We start from the raw sequence: 25,912 nt of genomic DNA, 5'->3' as shown, positions 1-25,912 counted from the left end.
ACTTCACCTGGATGTGCTCGAGATCCTTGACATGTGCAGAGTGGAAATTCGTTCTGTCTGCCTGTCAGCTCCTGATACTCGCCCTGAGAACAAGTGCATTCCTGACCAGGAATATATAGACCGACAAACTTTTTTTAAAAACCCTCTCGCCCCAGCTATGTTCTGTTTGTGGCTTTTCCCCGTCTCCCTCTCGCGGTAACCAAACGTTCTTTTTTTTCAATTCATTTTTTTCTGCTCAGTAAAGCACAAAGCTGTTGAAGTCTGTAGATAGTCTCCCCGCTTGTTCTCAGTTTGTGAAACGCGCTAGTTCTCAAAATATGGAATTTCTGTGGTGTTGGTTAATATCAAAGATTTCTTTCAAAAAAAAAACAAAAAAAATTATATTTAAAAAAAAGTGTCAAAAAAACTAGGCTGTGAATGATTCTCAGTTTATGTATTAAGGAATTCTGTTGTGTAAAATATTAAAATCCACTAAAATTACCATGAACCAAAGTGTCTGTCTTGTATTCCAAAGCGGATGTTGGCCATTTTAATGTTAATGGGGGAACTGCCTTCAGGGAAAATGTATTTGACAAACTATTTTTGTTTGGGGGGCAAGAGTTATCACTTGCCCAAAAGATTTGTTCTTTCGTTCTTGCGGATCCCCCAATGGGACATTACTGGGAATAGGAAGATCCTAGGTTCGATGTCTGGCCTATGACTGCAAGTCTCGGCAGGAGGCAGTGGGAAGGAGGTCTATCGTCCTCCCGGGCAAAGGAGGAATTAAAAAAAAAAGCAAATCAGCCCAAGGTTTCCAGTTCGGATCGCAATCCAGTGCGTGTGCGGAGATCCGGGGAGCACAGTGCTTGGGTGTGGCTGTGATGCTCCCAGGTGCGAATAGCCTGCAGAAACGCACCATCTAGACTCCCACATGAAAGAATGTCCATCATCCACGGCCGTCAGGAGAAGGAGGAATCGCTTTCCTCAATTTCCCTTGGGACATTGGAGATTTGGAGAAGGCTGTTGTCACCCCCCCATAGCTACAGAAATGTTGCTACACGATACACAATCGCTGAAATTAAACAATATTTATTGATGAATATGGCTTGTCACATTTGCAAATGGAATCATGTAAATTCTCCTACGGCAAAGAAAAAAGGTCCCTCATAAAACAGCCCTTAATCAAGATTAAACATCGCAGTCTCAGAATACACAGATAAATACTGCTCCAAGTTTTACTGGTTACTTCCTAAAAATGAGAGCTCTTTCAAATTTCAGTGCAGTAATCAGTGTCCTTATTGTCCCGCCTCTCACCTTGCCCTGAGACTCTGTGGCTGCTGTGCTTCTGTCAGCCTGTCCCTTTAATTCAGGAAGAGAGAACCGACCAGCATTTCTATCCTGCCTTTCACGACCTCAGGGCGCCCCCAACCCTCTTTTCCAGCCAATGAGCCCCAAATCTCTCGGCTCACCGGTGATCTTGTGTGAGGTCCCTTGGATGTGAAGGGAGTGACGCAGAGATGTCCAAATGTGTCCTGACCAGATATCAAAACCTATCTCTTGGTTTGTGTAACATCCAAGGCCAACCACAGATAAAGTTGTTTGGGGTCGGGTGGACATTGGGGGCAATTCTGCGGCGGCTCTCAGTGAGGTGGGGGGGGGTGTCAGGAATACACAAGCCATGCCTAAAAAAAAAAAAAAAAATAGGATTGAGGAAGGATATAGGCTGCTCGACCCGGCCGATACACAACACGTGGGGTTGGAGGTTTTGTACTTGTGGGGGATTTGCGAATTTTGAAGCCTTTAACCCCCCCCACCCCGGGGAGAGAGCGGGGATGAGTTAGGACATGCCTTTTCATCAGATTGCCAGTTGGGCACGTCATTGCTATGGAAAGAACAGCAAGAGAGCACAGGTATATGTCCCACTCAGACATCTTGTGTCAAGAGTCCAGGAGAGTATAGAAAGAACTTGCATTTATATAGCACCTTTCATGACTTCAGGAACATGAACTATGGCTGATTTCCAACCCCCGCACCCCCCCCCGGCCCCCAATGAAGAGCGCTGGGGCTAATTGTACTGTGATTAGATAATTCAATGCAGACCAAGGGGCGAATCCAGGACCTCCTGGGCCAAACACTCAGTCGCACACTTTTTTTTAAACCTGCTGTCCTATCTGGGGAGCCCGTGCCTTTAAGTCATCGATCATTTTGATAATTTCGTGCAGGCACATTCGAAATGTCAATCTGAACAAGTTACGTGAGGAGTCTTGGGGTATTAAAAATAACCAGGTGCACTGGGAACACAGTATCGCAGACACCCGCAAGAGGGGGCAGCAACTTCTAGCTTAAAAGGGTTGAATTATGAGGATAGGTTGCATAGACTGGGCTTGTATTCCCTTGCGTATAGAAGATTAAGGGGTGATCTGACTGAGATGTTTAAGATGATTAAAGGAGCAGATAGGGAGAAACTATCTCCTCTGGTGGGGGGGAATCCAGAACAAGGGGGAATAAGTTAGAGCTGGGCCATTCAGGGGTGATGTCAGGAAGCACTTCTTCGCACAAAGGGGAGTGGGAATCTGGAACTCTCTCTCCCAAAAAGCTGTGGAGGCTGGGGGTCAATTGGAAATTTCAACACTGCGATTGATAGATTTTTGTTGGGTATTAAGGGTAACGGAACCAAGGCGGGTAAATGGAGTTAAGATGCAGAGCAGCCACGATCTAATTGAATGGCGGAACAGGCTCGAGGGGCTGAGTGGCCTGCACCTGTTCCTATGCTCCTAACATCTGTAATGCGGATTATTATTGTTAATCATTTGACTCCTGTGAATTATCTCAGGCTGTGGTGAAAATCAAAGTAACCTGACCTATCAGGCCGGCATTCTTTTTGGAAATGACATTCAACTCTTCCAAACGCAGTCCCGTCCTCCCTCCCTACTTTTTCTTGGATGCTTTTATACAAGTTGGTCTCAGCTTTGGGAATCGCACAAAACTCACTTGCTCTCCAAAGCTAAACCAATGCTCTCCTGGCCATCCTCCCACCTTCCACCCTCCATAAACTTCAGCTCGTCAAAAGCTCTGCTGCCCCGTATCCTAACTCACACCAATCTCCGTTCACCCATCACCCACTGTGCTCGCTGACCTACATTGGTTTCCCGGTCCAGCAACACCTCGATTTTAAAATTCTCATCCTTGTTTTCAAATCCCTCCGTGGCCTCTCCCCTCCTTATCTCTGTAACCTCCTCCAGCCCTATATCCCTCCGAGATCTCTGCGCTCGTCCAATTCTGGCCTCTTGCGCACCCCCGATTTTCATCATTCCACCATCGGCGGCCGTGCCTTCAGCTGCCTGGGTCCTAAGCTCTGGAATTCCCTCCCTAAACCTCTCCGCCTCTCTCTCCTCCTTTAAGACGCTCCTTAAAACCTACCTCTGTGACCAAGCTTTTGGTCACTTGTCCTAATATCTCCTTATGTGGCTCGGTGTCAAATTTTGTTTGATAATCGCTCCTGTGAAGCGCCTTGGGACATTTTACTGTGATAAAGTCGCCATATATATATATATCTATATATACAAGTTTTTGTTGTTGATTCAGACACAGAAGGCTGCAGCCAAAAGCCAGAAAGTGTCCCTTTTTCTGTTCCCACCCCCCCCACTTTCTCCACGGTCACTTTCGAGCAGATAAGAGACCACCGCGAACCCACATTGTGAACCACAAGGGGCTTGTGGTGATTCATCTCATTCCTATTTACAGGATCTTGCTGTCTGCAGATTGGCAGCCACGTTTACCTATGTTACAACGTGACTCCCTTCAGAAAAGTAGTTTGGTGGCCACAGGGGGCTCTGGAACGTTCTGAGGGTTTGAAAGGTGCCATGTTCCTCCTTCCTTGTTAAACCCCCACAGGTGACACTTACTTCAGGTCATTAACCTCAGGTCATTCTCTCAATCCAAATACAAGTCTGAATCAGCAACATTTTTTCAGGACAGTTGCTGGAGCAGCTCTACTGCCTCAGTAGATAGAAATCCCGTTCTACAAAAAATAATTAATCCACTGTTTGTTCAAGGAGAAAAAAAACATTTGCCTCAAACTTTAACCCATCAAAGTTCAAGAACCAAATTATTTGTGCAACACCAAAAATTGGAAAAACTGGATGCAAGTAAATAAAAGCCACCTCATTCTTCCCTCCTCTATTTCTGGTAATTATCTCCAATGTTGACTCCACATTCTAAGGCAAAAGAGCAAGCATCACTACAGCAGCTAGGATAAGACCTCGTTAGCTCTCCAGGCTAAAGGGTTACTGTGCAATTATGATCAAAACAGGAAGAGATTAAACGAGAGAGAACGAGGGGAGAGGAGAAGTTGGTGAGTAAGTGCCAACAGCCAATCGAGCGACGTGTCACTTTGCAGAACATTCTCATGCAGCCAAGCCACGCTCCGGGTTATTTGGGCGGATACTGAGCAAATGGAGCATCTTCGCTCAAGCTATTCTGAAAGAACAAAAAATGGAAACGAGTGTGAGTATTTCATTTCCCAGCGTGCTGTGCAAGGCTGACCTGCCCCTAAATGTGACCAGGGGATGGAGGAGGGGCTTTTTGTTTTTGTTTACACTGTCCAGTCCAAGAAAGGGGCCAAGGCACGTAGTGCAAGATGCCATGGTTAAAGAGCAGCAGACAGAATGAGGTAAATCAAGAAGGAATGGTTAGCTGATATCGAGCTTGGGTTTTAAAAGATTCTAAAAGGAAAGGAAGACAAGGAGGGGAGGGGAGGGGAGGAGGAGAGGGGGAGAGAGCTATTGTTTTGAGTTTCTGGGAACGAATGAGTTAGAGTAAGAGATGTGAGGAATCTCAATTTCAACACAGTGAGGTTGCAATGAGGAGGAAGGGAGTATAGGATGGGGCACTTGGAGATTAGGAGGAACAAGGGAACAAGGTTTAGTAGAGTAATGGTTACATTGATAAAATAGAGAGAGAGGTTGGAGGCTGGAGGTGAGAGGATTGCTACCAGACAATAAGCTTTTTCTTGTATCCAAGAAACTTGCGGGAGAGTCCAAAACTAGGGGCCATAAATATCAGATAGTCACTAATAAATCCAATAGGGAATTCAGGAGAAACTTCTTTACCCAGAGAGTGGTTAGAATGTGGAATTTGCTACCACAAGGCGAATAGCATAGATGCATTTAAGGAGAAACTGGATAAGTACATGAGGGAGAAAGGAATAGAAGGATATGCTGATAGGGTGAGATGAAGTAGGGAGGGAGGAGGCTCATGTGGAGCATAAACACTGGCATGGACCCGTTGAGCCAAATGGCCTGCTTCTGTGTTGTAAATTCTATGTATTTTATATGTGAGTACAGGTGACCTGTTAGAGGAGCTTCCCCAGATAGAGGAGCAGGATTCAAATCTCAGAACCAGCATTGTTAGAATAGAACAGTCTTATCCAATTGACTAATTGCAGAATGGTACTGGTGGTCACAGCCCAGATCACCTGGGTTTCCCTTGAGTGTGGGACAGAACAAGAGAAAAGGATTCAAAAATTGGCTTGAGGGCCTGTCAGGACTGGGAAAGAAGTCTGGAAATAAAATTTTTAAAGACATATTTCATTACACTGAATAGACCCAATGTCAGCCCTTGGTGGATTTTCCATTGGGTGCAATATTAGGTTATTCTGTTAGGGGGCACCATTGCACTAATGGACTCATTAAAAGTAGTGACGCAGGTTAATAAGGCCATAAAAATGTAAACAAAGCACTGGGGACTATTTCTAGAGAAACAGAATTGAAAAGCAAAGAAATTATGTTAAACTTAAATAGAACCTTGGTTAGACCACACTTGGAGAACTGTGCACAGTTCTGGTCTCCATATTATAAAACGGATATAGAGGCACTGGAGAAGGTGCAAAAAAGATCTACTAGGATGATACCAGAACTGAGAGGTTATAACTATCAGGAAAGACTGAACAGGCTGGGGCTGTTTTCCCTAGAAAAGAGAAGGCTGAGGGGTGACCTGATAGAGGTCTTTAAGATTAATAAGATAGTAAAATATAAGATAAGATAAAATATGAGATAGTAATTAATAAATCCAATAAGGAATTGAGGAGAAACTTCTTTACCCAGAGAGTGGTTAGAATATCTTATATTTATTGCCTCTCGTTTTGGACTCCCCCACAAGTGGAAACATCTTCTCTACGTCTACCCTATCAAACCCTTTCATAATCTTAAAGACCTCTATCAGTCTTGAGAAAAGAGCCCCAGACTGTTCAGTCTTTCCTGATAGGTTTAACCTCTCAGTTCTGGTATCATCCTTGTTAGGGTTAAACCTAAATCAAACATATAGTGAGGGACATTGGTCCTGGGCGGGTGTGTAAAACGGGAGCTAGCGAATGGGCAACCCATTTTACAACCCTGCCCCATTTCCGTTTCTATTGACTGCCCCAAGAGCAATTTCACCCATTATGTGAGCGGGGGTTATATAAGGCTGTTTATGAAGATAGCACAATGCAAACATGCAGAGTCCTATTTTGGAAAGTGCAGGTTGTTCACATTCGCACACAGAAGGAAGTATGCCAAACATCTGAGACTCTTCCTGCCCCCCGCCTGCACCCCCCCCCTCCAAAAGCAGGAGGGTCGTGTTGGCTCAGGTGAGATCCATGGTTATTAATTGTTACTGCTCAACTACTGTCGAGGACCAATGGGGAATCTTCATACACATCATCCTGTGGAGAGATACAATCTGGAACTGGTTGGGAACGTTAAATCGTTGAGGCTTTAGGGTGACAAATATGAATTTTATAAATAGCACATTGTTAGAAAGAAATATTTTGCCAGCTCCCAGATGAAATGCTGATTGGTTAATTGGCTACAGTTGGGTGGTGTTCTAGCTGAAAATGATCTTTAAAGGGGAAATGTTGGCACCGCAGCTGAACCCAATCCTAGTCTCACCTAACCCTGCATCAGGAGTCACTTTATAGTGATCCGGAACTGTTTGCCCGCCCTAGCCCAGGGATAGTTCAGGCCTGCTGTAGGGTTGCTAACCCTACAAGATTGCCCTAGAGTCTCCAGGAATTAAAGATTAAGCTCCAGGATACTGCTCCGAACAACACCCAGGGGAAAAAAATCAAAGAGGCTTTAAAAGGAAATGTGTGTTTTTCTCATTTTGTTTGAACACTTTTGTTTATTACTTGTAAAAATATTGGAGATGGGAGGAAAAAGGCTGTTTGACTGACAGTCAAGAATCATCCAATCGGGTAATGAAGAGTCTGTTCGCGTTCCGATTGGCTGTGGGGAAGGCGGGGCATCACGAGGATGGATGTGTCGGACGACCAATGGCGGGAGTGTGTGGGGGCGGGGCAGTTGGAGGCAGGAGGTCATGTGATGAAACCTCCAGGAATACGTCCAACCAGAGTTGGTAACCAGAGGTCATAGATTTAAAATAATTCGCAAAAGAACGAGAGGGGAAAATGAGGAGAAATGTGTTCACACGGAGGGCTGTTGAGATCTGGGACGCATTACCTGGAAGGGTGGTGGAAGCAGATTCCATCGGAACTTTCAAAAGGCAACTGGACGTGTCCCGGAAGAAGACTAATTTGCAGGGTTATGGGGAAAAAGCTGGGGAGCAGGACTATATTGGACAGCTCTTTCAAAGAGCTGGCACAGTCACGACGGGCTGAATGGCCTCCTTCTGTGCTGTACGATACTATGATTCTTCGATTCATGCCTACTGTAGCGTTCCAAGAGCTGCCCCAACTGAAATCCTCGACCGCCGCACATACTGAGAGTCCAATCCGGGATCTTCCTATCCCGTATGAGTCCGTTCCAACCCGGGCGGTGCATGATACTGCACCTTGGGTGGAGCTACAAGCGGCTTTCTGGCATCACATTCTGCTCAAGTAGGGTGATGCTGGAAGCCAGCAGTCAAGCCTCAGTGAGTGCTGAGTCAGGTGCTTCAATGGGAACAGTTGAGGAAAAAAAGATTAGTAAATAGATGACCATGAAATGGCCTCGCTTTTGAGCACCAGACTTGGCATCAACACTCCAGGCTTTGTGCCAAGATAAACATGGGTGCGGGCATCCATGTGAGGCAGACGAAGGCCAACTCCTCCGCTCAAAAGTAAGACACTTTCCTCAGGCTTGTTATGTCGCTCAACTTGGTCTCAAAATCTGACCTGTTTTCATGTTTCGCACTCAATGGGTGAGTGACTGAAGAACGGTGGGATTCAATAGAAGGACGAGTAAAATGAGCCAAATGGCCTCTCTCATCTGCATTTGTCTTTCTGAAATTTGTGACATACAGTACGTGCAGGCACATACAGTACACGCAGGCACATACAGTACATACAGTACACGCAGGCACATACAGTACACGCAGACACATACAGTACACGCAGGCACATACAGTACACATGAACCCATACAGTATACACACATACACACAGGCACATGCATTACACACCAGCATATACAGTACACACAGAGACATACAGTACATGCAGACACATACACGCAGGCACATGCAATACACACCAGCACATACAGTACACACAGAGACATACAAACTCATACACACAAATGCAGTACACGCACATACATGCAGGCACATGCAGTACACACCAGCACATACAGTAAATGCAGATGCAGACACATACAGTACATGCAGACACACACATTATACGCAGACACATACGGTACACATAGATACATACCATGTACACAGACATGTTCATTACACGCACAGAAACAAAGTACAAACAGGCACATACAATATATGCAGATACAGTGATTTGTACAAGAAACACAAGCACACACAATACATGCAGGTACATATAATAGACACAGGCATATTCAATATACATATGACACACATGAATACAAAAATACACACACAGGCACATTCAATAGCCACACAGGGCACATACAGTACATACAGATATATACAAACACAAACACACATACACATACAAAGACACATACAAAGACACATGCAAACACACACACAAATACAAACACACATACAGACACATAAATATATCCAAAGCTGTATATACACATGCATGGGTACAATAAAATTACACACACACAGGTTTGACATACGTACCATTGGCAATTCTTGGAGCCGTTTGAATTCAGGTTTTCCTTGCTGGGAGTACTTCACTGCAGTAACAAGAATCCCAATAATTAAAATTATCACCAGGATAACAATAAGAGCAACCAGTCCAGCATCTAGAGTGCGTCGCTTCGGGAAAACACCTAGAATAAAGATGCAATAATATCAATAATACTAGGGCAAAATACAGTACATATAGACACATACAGTACATGTAGACACAGTACACGCAGACACACACTGTACTCGCAGGCACACAGTACACACAGACACACAGTACATGTAGGCACATACAGTACATGTAGACACACACAGTACACGCAGAAACACAATACACGTAGACACACACTGTACATGCAGGCACACACTACACGCAGACACACAGTATACGCAGACACACAGTATACGCAGACACACTACATGCAGGCACACATGGTACATGCAGACACACACGGTACATGCAGACACATACAGTATACATAGACCCAGATCGAGGTTAGATGTCAGGAGGTGGTTCTTTTCCCGGGGAACAGTGGACGTCTGGAACAGGCTGCCGGCTCGAGGGGTGGACGCTGATTCACTGAATTCCTTCGAGCGGGAGCTGGACCTGTTTCTGGCTGGGGCAGATTTCACCTCGTGCAAAAGGGAGGTAATGTAATGCATAGAATTATTGGGGCCATGGGGTGTTGGAGAGGAATTTCCCAGATTTTTTTCCCCCAAATTGGCCTGGGTTTTTATCTGTTTTTTCAGCTCTCCCGGGAGATCACATGGTTTCGAGTGGGACGGGGAGTGTGTTGTGTTTTGTGATACACAAGTACCACAATTGTGAGGGTACAGGCTGGATGGACCAGACAGTCTTTTCCTGTCCCTCATTGTTCGTATGTTTGTAAAATCCAGAGGGGAGATGAGGAAAAATTGTTTCACGCAGCGAGTTGTTATGATCTGGAATGAACTGCCTGAAAGGGCGTTGGAAGCAGATTAAACAGTAACTTTCAAAAAGGAATTGGATAAATACTTGAAAAGAAAAAATTTACAGGGCTACGGGGAAAGAGCAGGGGGAATGGGACGAATCGGACAGCTCTTTCGGAGAGCTGGCACAGGCACGATGGGCCGAATGGCCACCTTCTGTGCTGTATGATTCTATGACAGAGGAAACCAGTGTAGTGGGAAGCATGCACGACATAGAGGAGCTGCGTGCAAGCAAGTGATGGGGTCAGAAGCAGCTTTAGAAGCACAAAGATGCATCCAAAAGATTTCATTGGAGCCTCCTGACTGAAAGAGGATGAATGCATTGAGCAGAGTAAGGAGACTGTGCAAAATAAACAAATGGATTTAAACAAAGGATTCCTGAGCTCTCTACATACCTATTTTGTCTGTTGTCCTTGTATTGTTGGATGGAACGGTTCCTGAACATAAAAAGAGCAACGTAAAGGTAAGTGTGACACCGAGATTGCAACCCACGCTCCCAGCAACGATAACTTAAGTGCAGGTGTTGGTAAATTAGAAGCACAAAGATGCATCCAAAAGATTTCATTGGAGCCTCCTGACTGAAAGAGGATGAATGCATTGAGCAGAGTAAGGAGACTGTGCAAAATAATCAGAATTCCTGATCCTGATCACTGTCCAATCAGCCCTGCTGGAAAGTGTGTGCGTTTGTGTCAGGTGAGGACAGGTTTTGGGCTTGGCAAGTGATGCCCTCTGTGGTTGAATTGCCTGTGATACCCAGCTGTCTGGGTGGAAGAAAGGTCACTTGGGGGTGAGGGAAGGGGGGAAGGGGAGGGTCCTAAAGGTGTCCAGTGCCTGTGGAAGCTGTACCCCAGTGAGAGTCAGATGGGGGAGGTGAGGAATAGTTGTGCAGAAAACATGTGAAAGAAATTATAGAAATGTGAAGTCAGAAAAAATATTTTCGAACAACAACAAGTTGCATTTATATAGTGCCTTTAACATTGTAAAACTTCCCAAGGTGCTTCACAGGAGCGATTATCAAACAAAATTTGACACCGAGCCACAAAAGGAGATATTAGGACAGGTGATCAAAAGCTTGGTCAAAGACGTAGGTTTTAAGGAGCGTCTTAAAGGAAGAGAGAGGTAGAGAGGTGGAGAGGTTCACAGAGAGAATTCCAGAGCTTAGGGCCCAGGCAGCTGAAGGCACGGCCACCAATGGTGGAGCGATGAAAATCGGGGTGGTGCGCAAGAGGCCAGAATTGGAGGAGCGCAGAGATCTCGGAGGGTTGTAGGGCTGGAGGAGGTTACAGAGATAGGGAGGGGGCGAGGCCACGGAGGGATTAGAAAACAAGGGTGAGAATCTGCCAGACCGGGAGCCAGTGTAGGTCAACGAGCACAGGGGTGATGGATGAACGGGACTTGCGGGATCAGTGAAGGGGTTTAATGGATGGCTGTGCCAGTTTGGGAGTCATCTCCCTGAGCTGTGAGTTAATTTTTAATCCAGACCCCACCCAGGTCTGAATGTTGCTCATTCCTGCCACCACCTTCATTTCTAGGAGCCCAACCTGTCAATATTTCCCCACCACGCCCTCCCTACGTGTGGCCTGTGCCTCACTGCTATCTCCTCTGCTTCTGGCCTCCCTCCTTGGAGTCTACAAACCTAGTTAGAACACGCTGTACTCTCGGGAACCTGGCCGACAAACAGGATCTGATAAGATTCGCACACCCCACTGACATTTTGTTTTCTTAAAGGGGCAAAGTCTATGTCTGGAGTGGAGAACAGCTGTGCACCATTTCCATCATGGGTGACGTGCCGGTGAGATTTCTGTCGATGGGTGCTGCGTTTCCACAAATCGGAAGATGTTTTCCGATCAATCTTAGAATGTGGAACTCGCTACCACAAGGAGTAGTTGAGGTGAATAGCATGGATGTATTTAAGGGGAAGCTACATAAACACATGAGGGAGAAAGGAATAGGAGGATATGCTGATAGGTGAGATGAAGTAGCATAAATGCTGGCATGGACCAGTTGGGCTGAATGGCCTATTTCTGTCCAGTAAATTGGTATTCATCAATTTCTTCACTTTCAGTAATTTTTCCATTATTTCTGCCCTATTGATGCATCTCATATGTTCAATGCTGAGCAGGGAAGTTCTCCCCGGTGTCCTGGGTCAATATATATCCCCCAACCAACATCACTAAAAAAACAGATCATCTGGTCATTATCACATTGCTGTTTGTGGGATCACACTGCCGTGTTTCCTACATTACAACAGTGACTACACTTCAAAAAGTACTTCATTGGCTTCGGGATGTCCTGAGGTCATGAAAGGCGCTACTTAAATACAAGTTTCTTTCTTTCTTTTGAGGTGAACAATCTGACTTATTGATAAGCAGCAGTAGTCCTCCCACACTTGAAGGTCCTACAGGCTGGGAGAACATTGCAACTGTGAGCATGTGTGTGACACTGAGGGGCAAAAGGGACATTGCCTCTAGGGTCACAGGTGCAAGGGCACATGAGACATAAGGTCAAGGAGCAAAGGTTGGAGCTCCAAGGCCCTCGAGAGAAGAGGTCTGTGCAGCAGAAAGTTACTGAAAGTTTGGAGAGATTTAACGGGTAAGTTTATGGTTAATTAATTTTCAAAACTGTTTGGGTTTTTTTTTGCATTTTATTATGTCAAATTTTATTTTTCGGGCTATTTGGTGGGAAACTAACATTAGCCTCTCGAAGGCAATTGAATTTTTGTTTACAAAAATGTGATCGATTCCTCTTTTTTGTGAATTGGAATTTTGTTTTTTGAGACATAGTGACGTGCACTGTGTGTTTGGGTGTACAGGTGCTTTTAGGATTGGTCAAATGAACAACCAATTAAGCTTTGTACCTTATTAAAAATTCTCAATGAATTCCCAGGCCCCACTGGCACATTGTACATGGGCCAGATACAAATACTTGTAATTATACAGATGAACAGAATTTCTTTTTTCATTCTCGGGATGTGGGCGTCGCTGGCAAGGCCGGCATTTATTGCCCATCCCCTAGTTGGCCTGAGAAGGTGGTGGTGGGCCGCCTTCTTGAACCACTGGGTAGCAGTTTTGATACAACTGAGTGTCTTGCTAGGCCACTTCAGAGGGCAGTTAAGAGTCAACCAGGTTGGTGTGGGATTGGAGTCACGTATGGGCCCAGACCGGGTAAGGACGGCAGGTTTCCTTCCCTAAAGGACATTAGTGAACCAGTTGAGTTTTTACGACAATCCGACAGCTTCATGGTTACTTTTGCTGATACCAGCTTTTTATTTCCAGATGTTTTTTAAAACCAAATTCAAATTCTTAAGCTGCCCTGGTGGGATTTGGACTCACGTTCTCCGGTTTATTAGCCCAGTAACATCATCACCACATTATCGCACCCAAACAATGACACAGGCCGGAGTGTGCTCGGGAATTAAGGGACAGGTTTAAATGTCGTACGGCAATTCAAACTTTGGAATACGTTAACCTTTTAGGTGTCAGCTGTGGCTCAGTGAGTAGCCCTCTCGCCTCAGAGTCAGAAGGTCTATGGGTTCTAGTCCCACTCCAGAGACTTGAGTACATAATTCAGGCTGACATTCCCGGTGTAGCACTGAGGGAGTGCTGCACTGTCGGAGGTGCCATGAGGCTGCGTCTGTCTTGTCAAATGGACGTAAAAGATCCACGGCACTCTTTCGAAGAAGACCAGGGGAGTTCTGGCTAATATTTAAGTCTCAACCAATATCACTAAAACTGATTATCTGCTCATTATCACATTGCTGTTTATGGAAATTTGCTGTTTGCAAATTGGCTGCTACATTACAACAGTAACTGCACTTCAAAAGTACTTCATTGGCTGTAAAGCATTTTGGCACATCCTGAGGTCAGGAAAGGCGCTATATAAATGCTAGTTCGTTAGTTAGTTCTTTCTCTCTTTCTATCGATTTATCTATATTTCTTTCTTTCTTTCTAGCTTTTGACCTTTCTTTCTATCTTTCTTTCTTTCCCCATACCTGCTGAAAGTGCAAACAGAGAAGGTAAACCCCTTTTAAGAGTCAAAAATTGCAACGTCTAGTGTTGAGAGAATTCAATTGCTGACCTGTGATATTCGCTGTGGTTGTGACTGCGGAGATCTCCGTAGTGTTTGCAGTGGGGGGTTGGGTTGACGGTGTGTCGCTGGGACTGGGGGTAGAGACCGCGCCACTGGTCTGGTTGGTCGCAGTTGCCTGGGTGCCATTCCCACCTGACGTGGTGGACGCAACCGTGGTCGTATTTTCTAGTCCACTGGGTGGCGCTGTTGTTAGCGTGGTGTTGGCCGTTTCCGTGGTATTGGTCGTTAGCGTTGCGCTGCCGGTCGGCGCCAAGTTGGTCGTAGAGATGTTAACATTGCCGGATCCCACGGAGTTGGGCGGCTTTGTACTTGGAGCCGCGCTGATGGCTGCGGGACTTGAGATCTGGCCTACGGTTGTTGACGGTGCTAGTGTGGTAGAGGTGTTAGCTGAGGAAATAAAATCAATTTAAGATCCAACAAACAGCTAATTAACCAAAGGGGCCGTTGTCGGCATGGCAACGCATACTCTTTACCACGAGACACACACGCAGAGAAACAACACCAATAACTGGCATTTATATAGCGCCTTTAATATAGTAAAACGTCCTAAGGCCCTTCACAGGAGCGATTATCAAACAAGATTTGACAGCGAGCCAGATAAGGAGATATCAGGACAGGTGACCAAAACCTTGGTCAAACAGGTAGGTTCAAAGGAACGTCTTAAAGGAGGAGAGAGAGACAGAGAGGTTTAGGGAGGGAATTGCAGAGCTTAGGGCCCAGGCAGCTGAAGGCACGGCCAGAATTGAAGGAGCGATGAAAATCGGGGATGCACAAGAGGCCGGAATTGGAGGAGCGCAGAGATCTCGGAGGGTTGTAGAGCTGGAGGAGGTTACAGAGATAGGGAGGGGCGAGGCCATGGAGGGATTTGGAAACAAGGGTGAGAATTTTAAAATCGAGGCATTGCCGGACCGGGGGCCAATGTAGGTCAGCGAGTACAGGGGGCGAGCACGGGCCTTGGTGCGAGTTACGATATGGGGCAGCAGAGTTTTGATGAGCTCAGCTTTACAAAGGGTGCAAGGGGTATCATTCTGGTGAATCTGCACTGCACCCCCTCCAAGGCCAATATATCTTTCCTGAGGTGCGATGCCCAAAACTGAACGCAATACTCCAGGAGGGGTCTGACCAAGGCTCTGTACAACTGAAGCATAAATTCCTCTCCTTTGTATTCCAACCCCCTAGAAAGAAAGACTTGCATTTATATAGGAACATAGGAACAGGAGTAGGCCATTCAGCCCCTCGTGCCTGCTCTGCCATTTGATAAGATCATGGCTGATCTGTGATCTAACTCCATATACCTGCCTTTGGCCCATATCCCTTAGTACCTTTGGTTGCCAAAAAGCTATCTATCTCAGATTTAAATTTAACAATTGAGCTAGCATCAATTGCCGTTTGCGGAAGAGAGTTCCAAACTTCTACCACCCTTTGTGTGTAGAAATGTTTTCTAATCTCACTCCTGAAAGGTCTGGCTCTAATTTTTAGACTGTGCCCCCTACTCCTAGAATCCCCAACCAGCGGAAATAGTTTCTCTCTATCCACCCTATCTGTTCCCCTTAATATCTTATAAACTTCGATCAGATCACCCCTTAATCTTCTAAACTCTAGAGAATACAACCCCAATTTGTGTAATCTCTCCTCATAACTTAACCCTTGAAGTCCAGGTATCATTCTAGTAAACCTACGCTGCACTCCCTCCAAGGCTAATATGTCCTTCCGAAGGTGCGGTGCCCAGAACTGCTCACAGTACTCCAGGTGCGGTCTAACCAGGGTTTTGTATAGCTGCAGCATAACTTCTGCCCCCTTGTACTCCAGTCCTCTAAATATAAAGGCCAGCATTCCATTAGCTTTATTGATTATTTTCTGCACCTATTCGTGACACTTCAATGATTTATGTACCTGAACCCCTAAGTCCCTTTGGACATCCACTGATTTTAACTTTTTACCATTTAGAAAGTACTCTGTTCTTTCCTTTTTTGATCCAAAGTGGATGATCTCACATTTGTCTACACTGAATTCTGTTTGCCACAGTTTTGCCCATTCACCTAATCTATCAATATCACTTTATAATTTTATGTTTTCATCTACACTGCTTACAATGCCACCAATCTTTGTGTCATCGGCAAACTTAGATATGAGACTTTCTATGCCTTCATCTAAGTCATTAATAAATATTATGAATAATTGAGGCCCCAAGACAGATCCCTGCAGGGCTCCACTAGTCACATCCTGCCAATGTGAGTACCTACCCATTATCCCCACTCTCTGTCACCTTTTGCTCAGCCAACTTCCTAACCAAGTCCATACTTTTCCCTCGATTCCATGGGTTTCTATCTTAGCTAACAGTCTCTTATGTGGGACCTTATCAAATGCCTTCTGGAAGTCCATATAAATAACATCCATTGACATTCCCCTGTCCACTACTTTAGTCACCTCTTCAAAAAATTCAATCAGGTTTGTCAGGCACGACCTACCTTTCACAAATCCATGTTGGCTCTCTCTGATTAACTGAAAATTCTCGAGGTGTTCAGTCACCCTATCCTTAATTATAGACTCCAGCATTTTCCCCACAACAGATGTTAGGCTAACTGGTCTATAATTCCCTGGTTTCCCTCTCTCTCCTTTCTTAAAAAGCGGAGTGACATGTGCAATTTTCCAATCTAGAGGGACAATTCCTGAATCTAGAGAACTTTGAAAGATTATAGTTAGAGCATCTGCAATGTGCTCACCTACTTCCTTTAAAACCCTGGGATGGAAACCATCTGGTCCTGGGGATTTGTCACTCTTTAATGCTATTATTTTCTTCATTACTGTTGTTTTACTTATGTTAATTTTATCAAGTCCATGTCCCCAATTCAATATTAGTTTTCTTGGGATTTCCGGCATGCTATCCTCTTTTTCCACTGTAAATACTGATGCAAAGTAATTATTCAACATGTCCCCCATTTCCCCATTGTCAATGACAATATCCCCACTTTCAGTTTTTAAGGGGCCAACACTGCTCCTGACCACCCTCTTTTTCCTTATATAACTATCAAAGTTCTTCGTATTGGTTTTGATATCCCTTGCAAGTTTCTTTTCATACTCTCTTTTTGTAGCTCTTACTATCTGTTTTGTGACCCTTTGTTGATCTTTGTATCTTTCCCATTCGCCAGGATCTGTGCCATTTTTTGCCTTTTTGTATGCCCTTTCCTTATGTCTTATACTGTCCCTTACCTCTTTTGTTGTCCACGGCTGTTTTTTTTGGCAAGTAGAGTTCTTGCCCCTCAGGGGTATTAACCGATTCTGTATCACGTTAAATGTTTCTTTAAACATTTCCCACTGATCATCAGTTGTTTTACCCATTAACAGATTTGCCCAGTTTACTGTGGACAGTTTCTGTCTCATCCCATTGAAGTCTGCCTTACCCAAGTCTAGAATTTTAGCAGCTGACTCACTTTTTTCCCTTTCAAACACTACATTGAACTCGATCATGTTATGATCGCTATTGGACAGATGTTCACACACAGTTAAGCCGTTAACTAAATCTGGTTCATTACTCATTACTAAATCTAGTATGGCTTGCCCCCTTGTTGCCTCTAGGACATTCTGCTGTAGAAAACTATCCCGGACACACTCAAGAAATTCACTACCTTTCTGACAGTTGCTAGTCTGCTTTTCCCAATCTATGTGAAGGTTAAAGTCCCCCATTAAGACCACTATGCCTTTCTTACACGCTTGTCTAATCTCTGCATTTATACAATCTAGCACTTCAGAGCTGCTGCCAGGGGTCCTATACACAACTCCCACTATAGTCTTAGATCCTTTCCTATTTCTCAATTCAACCCATATAGCGCCTTTCACAACCTCAGGATATCCAAAATGCTTTCCAGCCTATGAAGTACTTTTGAAGTGTAGTCACTGTTATAATGTCGGAAACGCGGCAGCCAATTTGCGCACAGCAAGATCCCACAAACAGCAATGTGATAATGACCAGATAATCTGTTTTAGTGATGTTGGTTGAGGGATAAATACTGGCCCAGGACACCGGGGAGAACTCCCCTGCTCTTCTTCGAAATAGTGGCCCGGAATCTTTTACATCCACCCGAGAGGGCAGACAGGGCCTCGGCTTAACGTCTCATCCGAAAGTTGAAGGCCAACGTTTCACTAGTTGAGTTCCAATGAAAGGTCATCGCCCTGAAACGTTAACTCTTGTTTCTCTCTCCACAGATACTGCCTGACCTGTTAAGAATTTCCAACACTTTTATTCCATTAGCCTTTCTGATTAGCCTGTTTTTAAAAAAAAATAAGTCCAAATCACATAGTGACAGGGCTTGCTGAACTGTTGCTAAATCACAGAAAGACCAGAGGGACTGGAAAAGCATGTTTGTGACTCAGGTTAGTTTTGGGGGTTTTTTTTTGCCTCATTATTTCCATTTCATTTAAGAATTGCAAGATTGTGTTTCCTGGTGGCGCAGCCTCGCGTACTGCCATGGAGAACCGTGCAATCTCATCAAAAACTATTTCTGTTTTTATTTCAGATTCCCAGCATCCGCAGTATTTTGCTTTTGTACTGGGTAGGAGAGATTGTCTCAGTGTTTTGTCTCTGTGGATCACAGAGGTCCACGTATAGAGCTTGCTAACTCTGGGAGCGTTTGTCACATGACCTCCAGCCTCCAGCCACCCTGTCCCGCCTTCCCACGGCCAGCTGGAAAGTGACCAGGCTCTTTGGTACCCGATTGGATGACTCTTGACTCTCAGTCAAACAATTTCTTCTCCCCATCTCCAAATTTTTTTTTAATTTGCTCTCCTGGCCGGCCTCAAGCCTTCCACCCTTTGTAAATTCAAGCTCATCCAAAACTCTGGCCCCCCGTATCCTAACTCGCACCGAGTCCCGTTCACCCATCACCCCCTGTGCTCGCTGACCTACATTGGCTCCCAGTCCAGCAATGCCTCGATTTTTAAAATTCTCATCCTTCTGTTCAAATCGGTCCACAGCCTCGCCCCTCCCTATCTCTGTAACCTGCTCCAACCTCACAACCCTCCGAGATCTCTGCGCTCCCCCAATTCTGGCCTCTTGCGCATCCCCGATTTCCTTCGCTCCACCATTGGCGGCCGTGCCTTCAGCTGCCTGGGCCCTAAGCTCTGAAATTCCCTCCCTAAACCTCTCTACCTCTCTCTCCTCATTTAAGACACTCCTTAAAACCTACCTCTTTGACCAAGCTTTTGGTCACCTGTCCTAATATCTCCTTATGTGGCTCAGTGTCAAATTTTGTTTGATAATCGCTCCTGTGAAGCACCTTGGAACATTTTACCATGTTAAAGGCGCTATATAAATGCAAGTTGTTGTTGGATTATTCCCCCTATGATTTTACTCCCCGGTTCTCACAGTAGCGTCTGGGAAATTAATCTTTAATTCCTGGAGACTCCAGGAAAATCTGGTAATGCTCAGGCCATGAATCATGTTCTCATTCACCTTTAAACACTCCTCTGATATGAACAGATCTTCATATTCTGATGTAAGATTTATCTACCAGTGAGGCAACAGTGCTAAAAGCAGCCCTCACCAAACCTCCAGACCAGAAGCAGAAGCTCACACTGCGCTGCCCGGGCTTTGTAAACCTGATTGTAGGGCTCACATGTTGCACATGGCCCCAGGATTACAGGTTTATAGAGAGAAAGACAAAGAAAGTTCTTAAATTTCTATATCGCCTTTCACCACCTCAGGGCTTCCCAAAGCACCTTACAACCAATATAAAGTACTGTTTTAATGTGTATTCACTGTTGTAATGTAACGTGGCAGCCAATTTGTGAACAACAAGATCCCACAAACAGCAATGTGATAAACATGACCAGATAATCTGTTTTCATGATGTTGGTTGAGGGTTAAATATTGGCCAGGACACCGGGGAGAACTCCCCCTGCCCTTCTTCGAAATGGTGTCCGTGGGATCTTTTACATCCACCTGAGAGGGCAGACGGGGCCTCGGACAGTGCTGCACTCCCTCAGCACTGCACTGGAGAGTCAGCCTGGCTTATGTGCTCATGTCTCTGGAGTGGGACTTAAATCCATCACCTTCTGACTCAGGGGCGAGAGAGTGCTGCCCACTGAGGCATGTGTGTTACACAGTTAGATCCACAGGCTTCTTAGAGGAGTCATGTGACCCCCCTCCCCTCCCTGAACCCCTCGATTAGATTCCAGCCTGTAACTCACTCCCGGGTATCTGTTATTCTATATATAAACCCCCCTGAACCCCTCGATTAGATTCCAGTCTGTAACTCACTCCCGGATATCCTTGTATTCAGTTTCTGTGTAGTTTGGATCAGTTTCTCTCCTGTTCTGATTCAGTGAAGTTTCATTATAAATAATATGACTGACAAGAGTTGGGATGTACATGAACTTTGATTTCTATATTAATGACATGAATCAGGGATATTCCTATCCATCAATTCCTCACGGGGCACCGTTTAAAAAAAATTCCTGCCCTTTATGAGTTCGGGAAACGCTGCAAGCGCGTGGGAAAAGATTTATAAATGATAAATATAAATATATAATCCAACAATGGATACAGCAACTGAAAATGTCGAGTTTGAGAAACGGAAAGAATCTGAGTTGCTTTGACTCGAATCTTTCTACAGTTTTAAGCTGTTGGCGAAAAAAAAACTCTTCCTCATCTTTCTGACACGTCAACACTGACCAGCCTTCAAACTTTCCCCAAAGTTTTCATAGGAGCCGAGAACAAACACACACACAAAAAAAGGAAAGAGAACACATCAAATAGACCGACTCACTCTGTGCAGAGGCGAGGGCAATGCAGAGAGAAATCCAAAAGATTCCTTTGATTCTTCGTACCATCATCGTGCGGCCGTGCTGCTGCCGGACATTTAAAGGTGTTCAACTAATATTACTACAGGGCTCCTTACTGTACACCCTTAAAGCGAGGATGTTCCTTTCGCTCCAGGTGCGACACTGCGCCCCCTGCTGTCTACAACCTGCCATTGCTGTACAGGTGTGATTCAGCAAGAGACTGTAACAATAGTCCCTGACCCCCCCCATTCCCTGACCCCCCCGTTCCCTGACCCCCCATTCCCTGACCCCCCAATCCCTGACCCCCCCATTCCCTGACCCCCCCCCCGTTCCCTGACCCCCCATTCCCTGACCCCCCAATCCCTGACCCCCCCATTCCCTGACCCCCCCCATTCCCTGACCCCCCCCAATCCCTGACCCCCCATTCCCTGACCCCCCAATCCCTGACCCCCCCATTCCCTGACCCCCCCATTCCCTGACCCCCCCATTCCCTGACCCCCCCATTCCCTGACCCCCCAATCCCTGACCCCCCCATTCCCTGACCCCCCCCATTCCCTGACCCCCCCCAATCCCTGACCCCCCCAATCCCTGACCCCCCCCAATCCCTGACCCCCCATTCCCTGACCCCCCAATCCCTGACCCCCCCATTCCCTGACCCCCCGTTCCCTGACCCCCCATTCCCTGACCCCCCAATCCCTGACCCCCCCATTCCCTGACCCCCCCCCCATTCCCTGACCCCCCCCAATCCCTGACCCCCCCAATCCCTGACCCCCCCAATCCCTGACCCCCCCAATCCCTGACCCCCCCCCAATCCCTGACCCCCCCCCAATCCCTGGCCCCCACCCCCCCATTGAAATCCCATGCCTGCCGCCCTGATCACCTGCCAGGTGAGGGTGAACCAGTCCACGAGAGATCGGAACTGAGATCAAAACCGGTTCGACAACACTGGGTCCCAGGGAATCAGGTTCTGCTGCATTTTCTTTTTTTTAAAAACTCTGTATGATTTGAAACGTCCTTTTACTGTGACTGTGCAGATTCAGTCAGAGGATTGGGCTCGTTTGTGGACCTCATGCTCTTGTGTCTCATCACCACGGGGCTGTGAGTTTCGGGACAGTCAGACATGAATTTGAAGGATGCAAAATTTGGATTCTCTCTAGACCAATGGTGAATTAGGTGAAAAAAACTCTTGAACCTCCCCCCGTGACACCCCCTCTGCCCTGCGACACCCCCTCTGCCCTGCGACACCCCCTCCGCTGCAACATCCCCTCCCCCGTGACACCCCCTCTGCCCTGTGACACCCCCTCCCCTGTGACACCCCCTCCCCTGTGACACCCCCTCCCCCCGTGACACCCCTTCCCCCGTTACAGCCCCTCCCCCGTGACACCCCCTCTGCCCTGCAACATCCCCTCCCCCTGAGACAACCCCTCCCCCCTGCGACACCCCCTCCCCTGTGACACCCCCTTCCCCTGCGACGCCCCCTCCCCCGCGACACCCCCTCCCCCTGCGACACCCCCTTCCCTGTGACACCCCCTTCCCCTGCGACGCCCCATCCCCCCGCGATACCCCCCTTCCCCTGCGACACTCCACTCCCCCTGCGATATCCCCTCCCCCTGCCACACCCCCTCCCTTGTGACACCCCCTCCCCTGCGAATCCTCTTCCCCCTCGCAACACCCCCCTTTCCCCTGCCACACACCCCTTCCCCCTGCCACTTCCCCTTCCTCCTGTGACACCCCTCCCCCAACCACCGCCTGTCAAACCACCGGGAAATGGCATCCTTCAAATTTGTGGGTACTGTAGCACCAATCTCAAAGAGAACGAGGAAAATCCCAGGTTCAGTCCCCCAGGATGTGCAGTTAACTACCCGGGCATTGAGGGGTGGGGGAGCCGCTGTCTCCAGGCTAGGGGTGTGGAACAGTGGTCCTGGTCCTTGGACACACTCTGATATTCTACTGGGTGAAAGTCACACTTGGTCTGATGATCACCAACCAAACCATCTCTCAAGTAAGTGACCCAACCCAGTGTGTCTATTAATCAAATAGGGTTAAAACATAGTAAGAAAACTACCGCCAAGTATCTTTATTAAACAGAAAGAAAGACTTGCATTTATATAGCGCCTTTCACGACCAGTGGATAACAGTGCTTTACTGCCAATGAAGTACTTCTGAAGCATAGTCACTGTTGTAATGTAGGGAAAAGCAATGTGGTAATGAGCAGATAATCTGTTTTTAGTGATGTTGGTTGAGGGATGAATATTGGCCCCTCTATATAAATCCCAGTTCCAAATAAGCTGCAGCCTTTGGATCAAAACTGCTTCTAACTTGGAATAGTTGGGTTCACTCAACGAGGCCATAGGATGATAACACACAACAACAACTCCCACTTATATTGCTCCTTTAACGTAGTAAAAAGTCCCAAGGTGCTTCACAGGAGCGATTACCGGACAAAAATTTGACACCGAGCCACATAAAGAGATATTAGGACAGGTGACCAAAGAGTCAAGAGGTTGGTTTTAAGGAGCGTCTTAATGGAAGATGGGTGTGGGAATTGAAAAGACCTGGTGTTGTGTAAATAGAGGGTGGTTCTTTGCATTTGGCCAGAGTGGAGGGAGTTTTATTTGCATCTAACTGTGATATACTTGGAAGTGTTTTATGCACTAACATCCCCTATCAGATATTACGCAAAAATAAACTGGTTGGCCCAAGGAGACGGTTATTTCTCTGGACCTGCCAGCAGCCATGGGTTAAACTTTTGGTTCTCTGCTTTGTTTTGTTTGTCTCCTGTAGGCTTGAGCAGGATCTGATGATCCTTGAAATATTAATGGGTGTAATTTAGCATAAAACCTAGTTACCATTCAGTGTATTGCTTTAATTATAGATAGGTGTAACTGAACCATGTCAATGCCTGTAACACACCGGTGAAGAGCAGTCAATCATTTATTCAGGAGCTTGCTGGATATTGCGAAATCAAATCAATCTAAGTTTGTACATTTCAGAAACATTAAAATCCATATTAATAAAGGGTGGAGCCAAAGGTTTACATCACTCCCGATTATATAGAATCCCAATAGACCAAATCCTCCCCATTCATTCACATTGTATAGAATCATAATGGAAGCAACTCCTTCCTATTCATACCTATTGTACAGAATCCCAAGGGATCAAATCTGTTCCCATTCACTCCCTCCCACTGAACAGAACCTGAATGGACCAAACCCTTTCGTCTTTCACCCATTATGTAAAATTCCAAGAAACAAAGTATTTGGGTTAACTTGGAGCACTCTGAACAGTTCTGGTCTCCGTATTATATAAAAAAGGATATAGAGGCACTGGAGAAGGTGCAAAAAAAGATTTTCTAGGATGGTACCAGATCTGAGAGGTTATAACTATCAGGAAAGACTGAACAGGCTGGAGCTCTTTTCTCTAGAAAAGAGAAGACTGAGGGGTAACTTGATAGAGGTCTTTAAGATTTTGAAAGGGTTTGATAGTATTGACGTAGAGAAAATGTTTCCACCTGTGGGGGAGACCAGAACTAGGGGCCATAAATATAAGATAGTCACTAATAAATCCAATAGGGAATTCAGGAGAAAATTCTTTACACAGAGAGTGGTGAGAATGTGGAACTCACTCCCACAAGGAGTAGTTGAGGCGAATAGTGTAGATACATTTAAGGGGAATCTGGATAAACACATGATGGAGAAAGGAATAGAAGGATATGCTGATAGGGTGAGATGAAGTAGGGAGGGAGGAGGCTCGCGTGGAGCATAAACACCGGCATGGACCTGTTGGGCCGAATGGCCTGTTTCTGTGCTGTAAATTCTATTTAATTCACGTGACCTAAAAGGGAACAGGCTCAGTCTTATACAGTTGTCTTGTTATTAATTACGGTAAGACAAAGTAAAAGCAAATTGGGTTTCCATCATGTGATTAAAATGTTCTCATTCTTTGTTCTTGAACTATGTGCATCTAAGAGTTCTGGCACCAAAAATTAACCCTCGCAATAAGATGAGCCACTTTGATTGGTCAGATATCAGGACAGGTTAAAAAAAAAGGAGGGCATATTTTGTGAAATTAAACGTGTAAAAGATTGTGCTTTCTACATCCAAAACAGATGGTTATAGAGAGAGAACAGAGTTTGAAGGTGTTCAGAGTGGCTGGAATAAATCTGGAGCAAGATTCAGAAGATTAATGAAAGGAAGTGCTTTAAAAAAGCATCCCTTCTAAGCACTGATAAGGGATTAAGAGTAAAAGTTTAAGAAGTTTAGAGGCAGAAGCTTATAATGTGTTGCCTGTTATGTAACAGGTTATTTTATCCTGAGAACAGAAATTAGAATTAGCCATAGTCCAAATACAACAACACGATTGTATCTACCAGTTAGAGACACAGACACATTAAGAGGGGGCAGATATCACTCTACGGACAAAGAGTCACCACACTGATGCCTCTGGAGGAAATGGAGTGTTCCAGAGGGATGTCGGACAGACAACTCTACTGAGGCAGACCGAGGTTGTAAGAAGCTAATAGCTGGTCAGCAATATGCTGAAGTAGACTTAAACTCATTTGGACATATTCGTCACTCAAAGCTCTTAACCCGTCAGTGACACAAGGAATCTCACCATAAAGTAACCGTCCGCACCCACTTTATGTTAATCTTAGGCACAGAGTGTAACTTTATTCCATACTAAGTAGAGCCCAGCTCTTGCTGAGTTAGTGCGATTCACTTAAACTGCCTTTGTGCCCGCAGGGTTAATAACACTTGCTCAAGTAACTTGTCTGCTGATTAATCTTTAGTCTTAAGACGCTATTAATCATGAAGTGTGTTAATAAGGGAACGTTAGTTCATGGTTTCAACAACAACCTGCATTTATATAGCGCCTTTAACATGGTAAAACGTCCCAAGGCGCTTCGCAGGAACGATTATCAAACAAAAATTTGACACCGAGCCACATAAGGAGATATTAGGACAGGTGACCAAAAGCTTGGTCAAAGAGGTCGGTTTTATGAAGC

The 25,912-nt window shown here is 45.7% G+C and overlaps 1 protein-coding gene across 1 annotated transcript; it reads right to left on the bottom strand.

The window, feature by feature from the left end:
* Positions 1-1,052: 1,052 nt before the first annotated feature.
* Positions 1,053-20,984, bottom strand: LOC137299804 (uncharacterized). The gene is made up of 5 exons (XM_067968742.1): positions 20,892-20,984; positions 14,116-14,514; positions 10,434-10,475; positions 9,061-9,212; positions 1,053-4,458 (listed from the first exon to the last, which is right to left on the bottom strand). The coding sequence occupies exons 1-5, from the start codon at positions 20,956-20,958 to the stop codon at positions 4,411-4,413; spliced, it is 708 nt and encodes a 235-aa protein (XP_067824843.1). The 5' UTR covers positions 20,959-20,984; the 3' UTR covers positions 1,053-4,410.
* Positions 20,985-25,912: the final 4,928 nt, after the last annotated feature.

The sequence above is a fragment of the Heptranchias perlo genome, chromosome 29, assembly GCF_035084215.1.
Source record: "Heptranchias perlo isolate sHepPer1 chromosome 29, sHepPer1.hap1, whole genome shotgun sequence".
Taxonomy (NCBI): domain Eukaryota; kingdom Metazoa; phylum Chordata; class Chondrichthyes; order Hexanchiformes; family Hexanchidae; genus Heptranchias; species Heptranchias perlo.
The sequence above is the reverse complement of the archived record's forward strand: the minus strand, read 5'-3'. Positions and strand labels throughout refer to the sequence as shown.

What these genes read in the sequence shown, in the direction of transcription:
- LOC137299804 (XM_067968742.1), bottom strand. Translation starts at nt 20,958, where the DNA reads ATGATGGTACGAAGAATCAAAGGAATCTTTTGGATTTCTCTCTGCATT. An exon ending in AACCACAGCGAATATCACAG is followed by an intron (nt 10,476 to 14,115) that starts GTCAGCAATTGA and finishes TTTTATGTTCAG; the next exon opens with GAACCGTTCCATCCAACAAT. An exon ending in AAGGACAACAGACAAAATAG is followed by an intron (nt 9,213 to 10,433) that starts GTATGTAGAGAG and finishes TCTTTATTCTAG; the next exon opens with GTGTTTTCCCGAAGCGACGC.